The sequence below is a fragment of the Saccopteryx bilineata genome, chromosome 1 (genome assembly GCF_036850765.1).
Source record: "Saccopteryx bilineata isolate mSacBil1 chromosome 1, mSacBil1_pri_phased_curated, whole genome shotgun sequence".
NCBI lineage: Eukaryota > Metazoa > Chordata > Mammalia > Chiroptera > Emballonuridae > Saccopteryx > Saccopteryx bilineata.
The window spans coordinates 306563513-306575283 of NC_089490.1; the positions used below are offsets into that span (position 1 = coordinate 306563513).

The 11771-nt window shown below is 44.2% G+C and overlaps 1 protein-coding gene across 4 annotated transcripts in view; it reads right to left on the reverse strand.

The window, feature by feature from the left end:
* DDX6 (DEAD-box helicase 6) overlaps window positions 1–11332 on the reverse strand; it is a 40733-nt gene extending 29401 nt beyond the window's left edge. Inside the window, exons 1-4 of one of the 4 annotated variants that reach the window (XM_066246163.1) lie at window positions 10691–11332; window positions 7334–7803; window positions 2214–2277; window positions 1217–1321 (exon numbers count right to left, since the gene is read on the reverse strand). In XM_066246163.1, coding sequence (XP_066102260.1) covers window positions 1217–1321; window positions 2214–2277; window positions 7334–7530 — 366 coding nt within the window. In that variant the 5' untranslated portion in view covers window positions 7531–7803; window positions 10691–11332. Of the gene's footprint in view, window positions 1–1216; window positions 1322–2213; window positions 2278–7333; window positions 7804–10442; window positions 10575–10690 lie in introns of those variants that run through there. The other 3 variants (XM_066246187.1, XM_066246178.1, XM_066246171.1) reach the window with 3 other exon arrangements.
* Between the last annotated feature and the right edge of the window lie 439 nt (window positions 11333–11771).

The window sequence follows — 11771 nt, forward strand, 5'->3', positions numbered from 1 at the left end:
CAGAGGCCCTGGCCGGTTGGCTCAGTGGTAGAATGTCGGCCAAAGTGCAGAAGTCCTGGGTTTGATTCCCAGCCAGGGCACACAGGAGAAGCACCCATCTGCTTCTCCACCCTTCCCCCTCTCTCCTTTCTCTCTCTCTCTCTCTTCCCCTCCGGCAGCCAAGGCTCCATTGGAGCAAAGTTGGCCTGGGTGCTGAGGATGGCACCACAACCTCCACCTTGGGTGCTAGAATGGCTCCAGTTGCAATGGAACAACGGTCCAGATGGGCAGAGCATCACTCCATAATGGACATGCTGGGGGAATCCCGGTCAGGCGCATGTGAGAGTCTGTTTCTCTGCCTCCCCCTTCTTACTTCAGAAAAAAATAAATAAAAAATAAAGGAGGTTACAGAGACATAGCTATACACAATACAGCTGTACAGAAGAAGAAAAAATAATGAGAGGGTGATCTGGCTGTGACATCTGTCACCCCATTGATCGCCAGGGTTGATTCGGCTGATCTGGCTGGCTAGGTGGGTGTCCCCTTCCTCCCTCACCACTCCATGTGCGTCCCTCCCAAAGTTGTGCACTTGGTCGAAGAGGATGACCTTCCCCGATAGAGAGGACCATTCTTTGGTCAAGGGAATACGAGTAGCTGCACTCCCCTGCTAGAACCTCCAAACAAGTCTCAGAAAAGGGAAAAAAAATAATCAAAGACATCTTGGAGTCAATTAAAAATAATACAAATGACAGATGAGATAAGTGCCATATTAATGTTAATTTGACTGCAGATAACTATACTATGGTTATACAAGAGAATATATCTAATATTAGGAAATACACTGAAATATTTAGAGGTAATAATGGGCAATAATTTTGTAACTTAGCCTTAAAAGGTTCAAAGAAACCTGACCTGTGGTGGTGCAGTGGATGGAACATTGCTCTGAAATGCTGAGATCACTGGTTTGAAACTCCAGGCTTGCCAGGTCAAGGCACATACAAGAAGCAACTACCATGAGTTGATATTTCCAGCTCCTCCACACCCCCTTCTCTCTCCTCTAAAATCTTTAAAAATGGGGGGGGGGGGGTCAGAAAAAATGTGTATGTGCACATATATATGTGTGGTTGTATACACACACAAGAAAATATTGGTTCATTTTATCAGATCCACAGACCAAAAAAAAGTACATAATGCTTTACTCTTAACACTATACATCTGATAAAAAGAGGAAACATACCTGAATAGGAGATGGCTTTTCCCAGCCCATTTCAAAAATTCCCATCAGTAACTCCCGTTTCAAACAGTAATCTTCAAACTCATTTCCTTTTGTGGAGGTTACATCCTAGTCAACCAAACAAAAAAACAGTAACAATAAAAGAATCAAGTACAACTATGTTCTTTTGGTAGTTACCATGCTTAACTAAGTCTGTTTGAAAGATTAATTCTTTAGATATCCCATTTAAAATATAAATATATGTACATTAACTCTGATCTACATTTCAACTATATAGTCCCGAAGAATAACCACTCACTAAAACACACAAGCCATTTAAAAACTCTTGAAAGGCCACCCTGTTATATTCTTCTAAGACAGGTGGATCCCTGTTAACAATGCTGTGAAATACACATCACAAGACAGTAAGTCAAACCCGAGCTCCACCACTCACTGCCTACAAATATCCGAGTCAAAATCAGGTTTCTCAAGCTCAGCAATATTGACATGTGGGCCTGAAAATTCACTGTTGTAAGGGGCTGTCCTGAGGCATTTCCCCAGCTGTGATAACCAAAACTGTTTCTAGCTATTGTTAAACACCCCTCAGGGAGAATAAACACTTCTGGTTTAAAATACTGGGCTAAGAAAACTAACCCACCAATTTCCAACTTTTATTCACAAAATGGGTAATACATGGCTTCAATCTTACTGACCAAGAGAATATGCCTTGAAAACCATTACTCCATAAATCAGGTAAGATATACACATACACTTCTCATGAAAATTAGGGGATATTTTATCGCTTCATATCCATTTTGAAATATCCTGCTTTATATATAAATATTAATATGTAGCTATATTAATATAATTCCTCCAAATAGTGAAAATGGCATTTCATCTTATGATCTACACAATTTCAATCACTTCAACTCAAGAGTAAACACATAATGCTTATTGTTATTAACTACTTCACTTCTAGAGTTTCCATACCATTTTAAGTTAAATTTTACAAACAACTTACTGAAGTTTTGATTCTTAGATCCTTTGGAGGGAGTTTTAAAGTCTTCTTCCAGTCATCACCAGGTCTAGAGAGAATACAGCAAAACTTAAGTATCAGAATTCATAGCATCCCTATTCTAATATAAACATAATTCACCTCAATTATGTTATAAAAAGCACAGTAAACAACATATTGCCATTTACTTAAGACTATAATTGACAGGTAATAAAATTTTAAAAATACTGCTCTTCTTTCAAAGAAGAATTGAGGGAGAATTTTTAAAAAACCAAGAGTAGAAGGGAATAAAGTAATCATTTTAAGAGAATCAGTATAGTGTGACAATAGAACAACTACTGTCACAACTGGGAACCTATGTGTTTTGTTTGACCTACATATCATGTGTGTTTTAATTTAATTTAGTTACCAACATTAAAAAAACCCAGAAGATTTTGTGTAGAAGTCTCAATTCTGGCTTTTCCTGAAAAACTGGAAACATTAGTTCCAAATTTCTGCACGGCAACAGGTGACAGAGCTTAGTAACTAGCATTTAAAATCATGCAGCTGACCTCTTTGAGTAAGAAAAGTACCCTCTCATTTTGGCACAGGCACCTGAGTTGGTAACTTCTCGTGACCAGTTAAAACTAAAACTCTAAAGTTTCAGACCCGAGTTCAAGCCCTGACTCTGCCACTTACTATCATACTTTTGTGATCCTGCAGCAGTTACTTCTCCAAGTTTTCATTTCTCCACATATAAAACAGATTAAGAATTATATCAAATAACTTACATAAAGCACTCAGCACAGTGTCGGGCGAAATAAGAACTCAATATTAGCTGTTAATGAACAACTCAACCTTTTTTGTTTAAATCAGGAATGCTTAAAAACTATGAAAGAGAATAAAAACTAGGAAAATATAAAATCTCTCTTAAGTCAGGAAAAACTTCTACTATAATTACAATACCCAAAGCATCTAATAGGAAAAAAGAAAAATGACAATAGCCTTGGCCAGACTGTTCAGCTGGTTAGAGCATCATCCCAATTGGTCAAGGTTACGGGTTCAATTCCCAGTCAGGGCACATATAAGAATCAACCACTGAATGCATGAATAAGTGGACCAACAAATCCATGTTTCTCTCTCTCTTAAATCAATCTATAAATAAAAAAATTAAAAATAAGTAAAAACAAAGAAAACTATTTAAAAAGACAATAAAGCAAATGGCTTTTCAACTGTGTTGTCTTTAAAATATCTACTGAGTTCATCATAGCCACTCATAATCAGAGCTCCCAAAACATTTCAAGTCTTGATTTAGAAAGATAAACACTATTTTTTTTTTTTGTATTTTTCTGAAGTTGGAAACGGGGAGGCAGTCAGACTCCCGCAAGCACCCAACCGGGATCCACCCAGCACCAGGGGGCGATGCTCTGCCCATCTGGGGCGTTGCTCTGTTGCGACCAGAGCCAGTCTAGCGCCTGAGGCAGAGGCCATGGAGCCACCCCCAGCGCCCAGGCCAACTTTGCTCCAATGGAGCCTCGGCTGCGGGAGGGGAAGAGAGAGAAAGAGAGGAAGGAGAGGGGGAGGGGTGGAGAAGCAGATGGGCGCCTCTCCTGTGTGCCCTGGCTGGGAATCCAACACGGGACTCCTGCACGCCAGGCCGACGCGCTACCATTGAGCCAACCGGCCAGGGCAGGTTTTTACTTAGAGCTAGGTCCCACATAATTAAGACACTCTTTCACAGGAAACTGTTTGCTACCAATTCCAAAGGCCTTCTACCCCTCCCTGTACCACAGCAAAGTTTCTGAGCAAAAAAATGTTAGCTGAACGAGGGCCAGCCTACCTCCTTGTCAGATTCAATAGTGAATAAAAATAGAGAATACAATGCAAAATCTGCCCACAAGAAATTTATAAACCAAACTATTTAAAATGAAAAAATAAATGGAAAAATAAGTAGTAAGAGATAAATATTAGAAGAGTTGTAAATAGTTGATGGAATCTAGAAGCTTTCTTGAAGGAGATTACAACTAAAATTTTAAAAAGCCACAGATCACTTCTCAGCCATTTGGCTAAGATTAAGTATAAAGAAGCCACAAATTGAAAAGAAACCATTAATTCTGGGAAAAGCAAGAAAGTAAAAGTATTCTCATGATGAAATAACACAGCTTTTAATGTTTCTATTTTAGGGATTAAAAATAGCTGCCTGATCAGGCAGTGGTGCAGTGGATAGAGCGGAGACCTGGGATGTTGAGGACCCAGGTTTGAAACACTAAGGTCGCTGACTTGAACGTGGAATTGCCACCTTGAGCATGGGATCTTAGGCATGACCCCATCATCACTGGCTTGAGCAAGGGGTCACTGGCTCAGCTGGAGCCTCCCTCGCATCAAGGCACATATGAGAAAGCAACCAATTAATAACTAAGGTGCCCTAACTATGAGTTGATGCTTCCCAGCTCTCTTCTTGTCTCCTCTCTTGCTAAGGAAAAAAAAAGAAAATAGAAAAAAGAAAAAAAAAAAAGGCCTACATTTTGCCAGCCCATTCATAGTTTAAGACAAACTACATGCCTGACCAGGTGGTGGCGCAATGAATAGAGCAATGAATAGAGCCTCAGACTGAGACGCGGAGGACCCAAGTTCGAAACCCCAAGGTTACTGGCTTGAGCATGGCCTCATTCAGCTTGAGCACTGGCTCACCAGCTTGAGTGCAGGGTCACTGGCTTGAGCAAAGGGTTACTCGCTGAAGTGCCCCCCCCCCCCATCAAGGCACGAGAGAGCAATCAATGAACTACTACGGTGCTGCAAAGAAGAACTGATGCTTCTGATCTCTCTCCCTTCCTGTTTGTTTCTGTCTGTTCCTATCTGTCCCTCTCTGTTTCAGTCACAAGACAAAAACTCCAGTTTAGAAAATATTCTCACTAATTAAAGCATTCACCTTAAAAATACTATGTATTAATGGCAATTCTCCCAATGACCAAACCAATTCTATTGGAAATTCTTTTTTTTATTATTATTATTATTTTTAATTTATTGAAGCTGGAAAAGGGGAGAGAGAGTCAGACAGACTCCCGCATGCGCCCGACCGGGATCCACCCGGCACGCCCACGGGGAGGGGGGGGGTGATGCTCTGCCCCTCCAGAGCCACTCTAGCGCCTGGGGCAGAGGCCAAGGAGCCATCCCCAGCGCCCGGGCCATCCCTGCTCCAACGGAGCCCCGGCTGCGGGAGGGGAAGAGAGAGACAGAGAGGAAGGAGAGGAGGAGGGGTGGAGAAGCAGATGGGCGCCTCCCCTGTGTGTCCTGGCCGGAATCGAACCCGGGTCCCCCCGCACGCCAGGCCGATGCTCTACCGCCGAGCCAACCGGCCAGGGCCCTATTGGAAATTCTTATAGGCCACTAGTGAACCACATAACACTAATCATCTATATCAGTGGTCCCCAACCTTTTTTGGGCCACGGACCAGTTTAATGTCAGAAAATATTTTCATGGACCGGACAGATAAATGTATCATGTGACCGAGACAAGCATCAAGAATGAGTCTTAGACGGATGTAACAGAGGGAATCTGGTCATTTAAAAAAAATAAAACATCGTTCAGACTTAAATATAAATAAAATACAAATAATGTAAGTTATTTATTCTTTCTCTGCGGACCAGTACCAAATGGCCCGTGGCCCGGGGGTTGGGGACCACTGATCTATATGATATCCTGGTAACTTATAAAGGCTATTTTTCTTTAGGAAGTCCTTCTTAAGCATGGAAAAGATCTAGGTTGTATTAAAAAAACACCACCACAAACTTTAGATCAGTAAAATCAGTTTAATCATTTTAGATTTCTAGAGGTTTTATTAATTTTATGGCTAGAGTCTTAATAACAAAGCAAAATCTCAAATGAGTCGAGTCTTAATTTTCTATTAATTAAATCTGTAGAGTAATAATTGCTATTCAAATAATTTATAATAAACACTTAAAAGATGACAGCCTACGTTCCAGGTTTAAAAGAAAGCACCTTCTGTTTGACCAGGCGGTGGAGCAGTGGACAGAGCCTCGGACTGGGATGCAGAGGGATGCAGACGACTCAGGTTCGAGGCCCTGAGGTCGCCAGCTTGAGCGCGGGCTCATCTGGTTCGAGCAAGGCTCACCAGCTTGAGCCCAAGGTCCCTGGCTTGAGCAAGGGGTTACTCAGTCTGCTGTAGCGCCCCCCCATCAAGGCACATGTGAGAAAGCAATAAATGAACTACTAAGCTGCCCCAACAAAGAACTGATGCTTTTCATCTCCCTTCCTTCCTGTCTGTCCCTCTCTCTCTCTCTCACACACACAGCACATTCTGTAGCAAGATAAAGCTCTTAGGTTTATAGTATAATCAAGGGGGGTTGGGACTATTCATAGATGTTTGTTTCTAAGAGTTAAAAATCTTGAGTTTCTATGATATTTACCTGCTTGCTATTGTGTGAAAGAGGAAGAGAACACTTATTAAGAAAAAGAACTACAACAGCAAAGTTGTATAAACTAAAACAAAAAGTTATGGATAAATTTTCCATGAATATGTCTGAAGTTCAGAAGTCCTTAAATTTAAAACTTGAAACTGGCTTTAAATGACATTTAAGTCTGACCTGTAGTGGCACAGAGAATAAAGTGTTGACCTGGAATGTCGAGGTCTTGGTCTGAAAGTCCAGGCTTGCCTGGTCAAGGCACACGAGAAGCAGCTATGAGTTGATGCTTCCCACTTCTCCCCCCACCTTTCTCTCTCTCTAAAATCAATAAATAAAATCTTTTTTTTTTAAATGTCATTTAAACTAGGGTAACGTGCAGTTCTTATACTAGGAAAAAGCCAGACCGGCATAAACAAGATGAATCTGAGCTAACTATGAAAGCCACCAATGCTTCAAAATACAATCTATACAAAATTAACATATATCATCTGTCCCTACATTCACGACTTAATAAACCTTAATTTATTACGACAGAAATACATTATTCTACCGCAAATACCTGCTGGACACAAAAGTCATCTGTCCTCTATTTGCAATCAAAATGGTTAAATTCAAGTATACAGAGACAACAAAGTAAAAAAAACAAAGTAAAAAAAACAACAAAGTAATTAAAAAGTTTCCTTGGCCCCAAGTATGTTTAGTATTATTTATTCTAACACTTACTTAATAGTGGTGGTCACACTCTGTGCTTGCTGCTGAGTGCCGTTATTGATTGCATTGGTGGTTTTTAGCTGGTTCATCTGTTGTGTCTGTGTGCCCCCTCCTCCAGGGCCACCACTGGGCTTCACAGGGCCCCTCAGCTGACCATTTTGACTGGATAGACCCATTATAACAGGGTTCTCTGTTCTGGCCGTGCTCATGCTGTATTAAATGCAAAGATGTCTCTTCCAAACTTCAAAACTTTTGAAAGTCAGTAGAGAAAACTGTAATACAGTTTATTAGGCTCTCCAAAACGAAGAGATAAATATAAGTCTTGCTCAATATTGAGTCCTTTATTGCAATGCAGGCAAGCACCTGTAAGTCTCTGAACGGTAAGCAGCAGTAACTTGCTCTCATGCACCGAATCAACTTTTTATTTTTAAAAAAGCTCTCTAGCAAAGTTGAGTTATATATTTGAATTCACTCACTTCAATCTGAAACAGAGAAAAAGTTAAGTTAGCAAACACAGAAAGGTTAGAAAAAAACTTTGTTTTCTTCTCTTTTAAATTAAAAGAATTAAGAATACTGCTGCACTTAGACCAAATCATAACAAGGCTAGGAAACACAAAGAGATGAACAGTCTCAAATACCAAACCCACAGAGACCAATCTCAAACATTTTAAACTGTCAGGTCAGCCTGACCAGGCAGTGGCACAGTGGATAGAGAGTCGGACTGGGATGTGGAAGACCCAGGTTCAAGACCCTGAGGTTGCCAGCCTGAGTGCAGGCTCATCTGGTTTGAGCAAAGCTCACCAGCTTGAGCCCAAGGTCGCTGGCTCAAGCAAGGAGTCACTCGGTCTGCTGTAGCGCCCCGGTCAAGGCACATATGAGAAATCAATCAATTAACAACTAAGGAACAGCAACGAAGAATCGATGTCTCTCTTTTCTTTCCTGTCTGTCTGTCCCTATCTGTTCCTCTGACTCTGTCTCTGCCACACACACACACACACACACACACACACACAGGTCAGTTCAAAGCAACCCAGAGAATATAGGTAGATGGATACTGTGATTAATTTAGCATTAATTGTCAAATATCTTCCTTTCAATTTCCTCCCTGATGAATTTTCTAAATGTCAGTGACTCATTACACTTAATTGCATTACAACTCAATTAAGTATCTCACAACTAAAGTAAGTCTACATATGTACAAGACAATATTTTTCCATTTCTGACAGCAACTGAGTCCTCAAAGAGTTATGTAAGCTTCTGACTTAACCTTACCTATGCTTTCAGAAATGAAAAACCCATTTGTGTCCTTACAAATTTCAACTACAGAAGTTAAACTTTACAAAAAAAAATGCATTTTCTTTTTTCCCTTAAGTTTTGCTCTTTAAAACAATACGGAAGAGGGAACATTGTCTACATGTCAAAACTCCTGTAGCAATTTTAATAAAACTTGAATATTAAAAGTATAGCCTAAATTAAAACAGTATTTTAAAAGTTATAAAAACAAAAAAAGAAATTACCTTGTTAAAAAATAAAAACTGTGAAAAGCTGAACACACTAGTAACTTGAAACAAACTTTCCAAGAAACCCAGAGTATTGTTTTTTAAAAAGAACTGGTTAACCTCTTCCATTTTTAATTATTCCCAAACCGAATCCTTATTTTAGAACGTAGTAAATGAAAGAATTAATTTACAAAGGCCAGAATATAAAGACCTACTCTGTTGGGTTTGTTTATGTGTTATTTTTGTCACACACCAAGTCTTCTCAAACAATAAAAATTTTATAAAATTTGTTTTTTAAAAATTGAAAATAAAGTTGCTCACTAGCAATCCTGATTATCACACACACAAAGAAGCATTTCGAAGTCTCCCAGAATCTGAAATACTTCTTAAGCAGATCGTAGTTAACGGCCACCAAATTTCAGTTCAAGGCAGTAAATGTATCTGTATTGACAGGTTTTTTTTACGATTGACACTCTATCAGTAGAGTTCACATCAGACAGAAAATTTGTTTGCAAAGTACCAAGGATGAAGACGGTAACCTCCAAAGACTAAATTGATATCGTTACTGTCCATCATACATGTAAGACCTCATGTATCTCCCAAAATCCAAAATGTGATAACTGCTCCCTTTTTAATTAAAACTGAAATCTCCATTGCAGCACTGTCTCAGAGAAGGAATACTCCTCCTACCCCTTCCCAATTTAGATTTGCAACTTATATTTTCACATTTTCCAGAAATACGAACGAAACGTAGACTAGCTAGCTGGGAGGGACCCCACGCTGCGTTTCTTAAATTACTTTCCAGATTCTAGTTAACAAGGAATAGTTTTACAACAGTCATCGTCATCTCCAGTGCAGTTTCTCCACGGTGGGCCTGCAAGTTGGAGTGACTTGTCTTATTGCGAAGGGAGGCGGGGACTGTGGGAGAGAAAAGGAAGTAAGCACTAGGGGAAAAAAGCCAATGATTCGAGTCCCATAACTGTAAGACAATTTTCTTGCTGTCCCTGTCCCCCTCCCCAAAGAAACACCCACACTTCAAGCCAACTCCCTGTGACCATCAACACAAAAGGGTTGGGGCCCTGCAAATCGTATCTGCGCAACAAGAACCAGCTCCGTGGGTAGGAAACAATATGGACTCTCCCTAGAAAGCCCCAAAGAGAAACTCTTAACCAAAAAAAGCTCTTCTTTCCTCCACGATTTGGGGGCTCCAGCAGCAGCCTCTTGTTATCGACCTACAAGGCCTTATTTCCATCCAGCAGCTGCTGGTCCCCTTCTAAATCGAGCGCCCCCCCCCCCCACTACTGCACATCCCTGCCGCCCCCTATTGGGCTGCCTCGCACCCTGTAACCTCCACCACCGCCCAAGTCCTTGGCGCCCCCGTGGTCCCTCACTCCTATAAAGCTCCTCCGGGTCCTCGGCCTCTCCTTCTACGGACCCCGCCGCGTACGACATCCCCATACTGGTCTTTTCCCCTGCGTCCCCGACCCAAGGCTGCGCCGGCTTTCCTCCCCGAGGCCCATCCAGGCCTTAGGCCTCCGCCTCAGAGCGCCCCTCACACCGGCCGAGGGGCTCCCGCAGCCCGCACCGCACAGCGGACCTCGACCCGCGCCCCACAGCCTCACCCAACTCCCCGCGGCTCGGGCTGAGTCCTACCACCGAGGCCACTCCCGCTCGGCACCCCCGGTCCTTTATTGTTGATTCGAAGCTCCCAAAATGGCGGCGCTTCTTCCTCCTCGGAAATCTCCGCCCGCCCCCACCGGGCCCCTCGCGGCGGCTCAGACGCCTCCGCCCACCCCGCCCCACCCACCTCCGCTCTCGGCCCGCGGCCCACCAGCCCGCGGCCGCCGCTGCCCGGCTCGGCCGGCCCTACCTCCGCCGCTGCCCGCTCTCATGGCGCCACCGAAGTCGCTGCCCAGGCTGAGTCGGCTCCTCTGCCCCTCCCTCGACCGCCGCTCCCCCACCCCCGCCTCGCTGCCGGCCTCTCCGCATGGCCGCGGCCGCGGCTCCTCCTCCACGCAAGATGGCGAGCGCTCGGCCGTCGCTGCTGCGCCCGCCGCGGCGTCACCGCCTCCCCGGCCTTGGCGCAGGGAACGCAGGCCCGAGTAGCGCCCCGAAGAGGAAAGGTAGGGCCGCGCTCGCACACCGACGAGGGCCCGCGGACGCCCGCGCTGGGGAGAAGCTGAAGGGGAGACACGGCTCCTCTCAGAAGGGAAAGGAAGGCTGCTTTCCCACAGCTGAGGACGACTGGGGACTGGCGGCTACGTGGAGTCCGCCCTGCCTTCGCGCCCCCCGCAGAAAAAGTGGAAATCGGGGGTTGTGGCCAGAGAGGATCTGCTTATTCCTGACCCAGGATGCGCTCCGACCATGGCCTCTCCGGGCTACGGCGTGGAGTCGGGAGAGCTGACCTGCCATCTCCCGCGGCCCGGGACGCTGCTGCAGGACCGGGGGAGCCTCGTCCGTCCAGGAACGCGCGGAGCCAGTGGCCGGGAGACGGCGGCGCGCGGTTGGGGGAGGGGGCCGGAAGGGGGGCCGGCGGGACCTGCGGGCTCTCCGTGGGGGGCGGGCGGGGGTTGCGCCGCCTGGGGGGCGCCCGGGGCCGCGACCTTGCTGCCCACCCCAAAGGCTGGCCTCAAAGAAAGGGGTGGTGGGCCCGGCCTCCCGGTGTTGAGAAGCCGCCGAGCACTCAGTCGCAGTGGAAATAAGAGTTCTATACGGACAGGAGAACCGGCAGGCCGAGGGTAATTATGCGGCCTGACCCTCACCAGAAAGATAGGCATGTATTTGTCCCCGTAAATATTTCTCATATCCTAACGTCTCTGTTTATTCTTAACAGAGAAATAACAGGAAAGTTAGGTTGTTCCAGGTGAAACAAAAATTTGAAGCTAAAAAGCTAGCTACGTCTAGGGAAAAGAAAATCCTGGATCTCACCCAGCTGAGAGACTAAATATGTA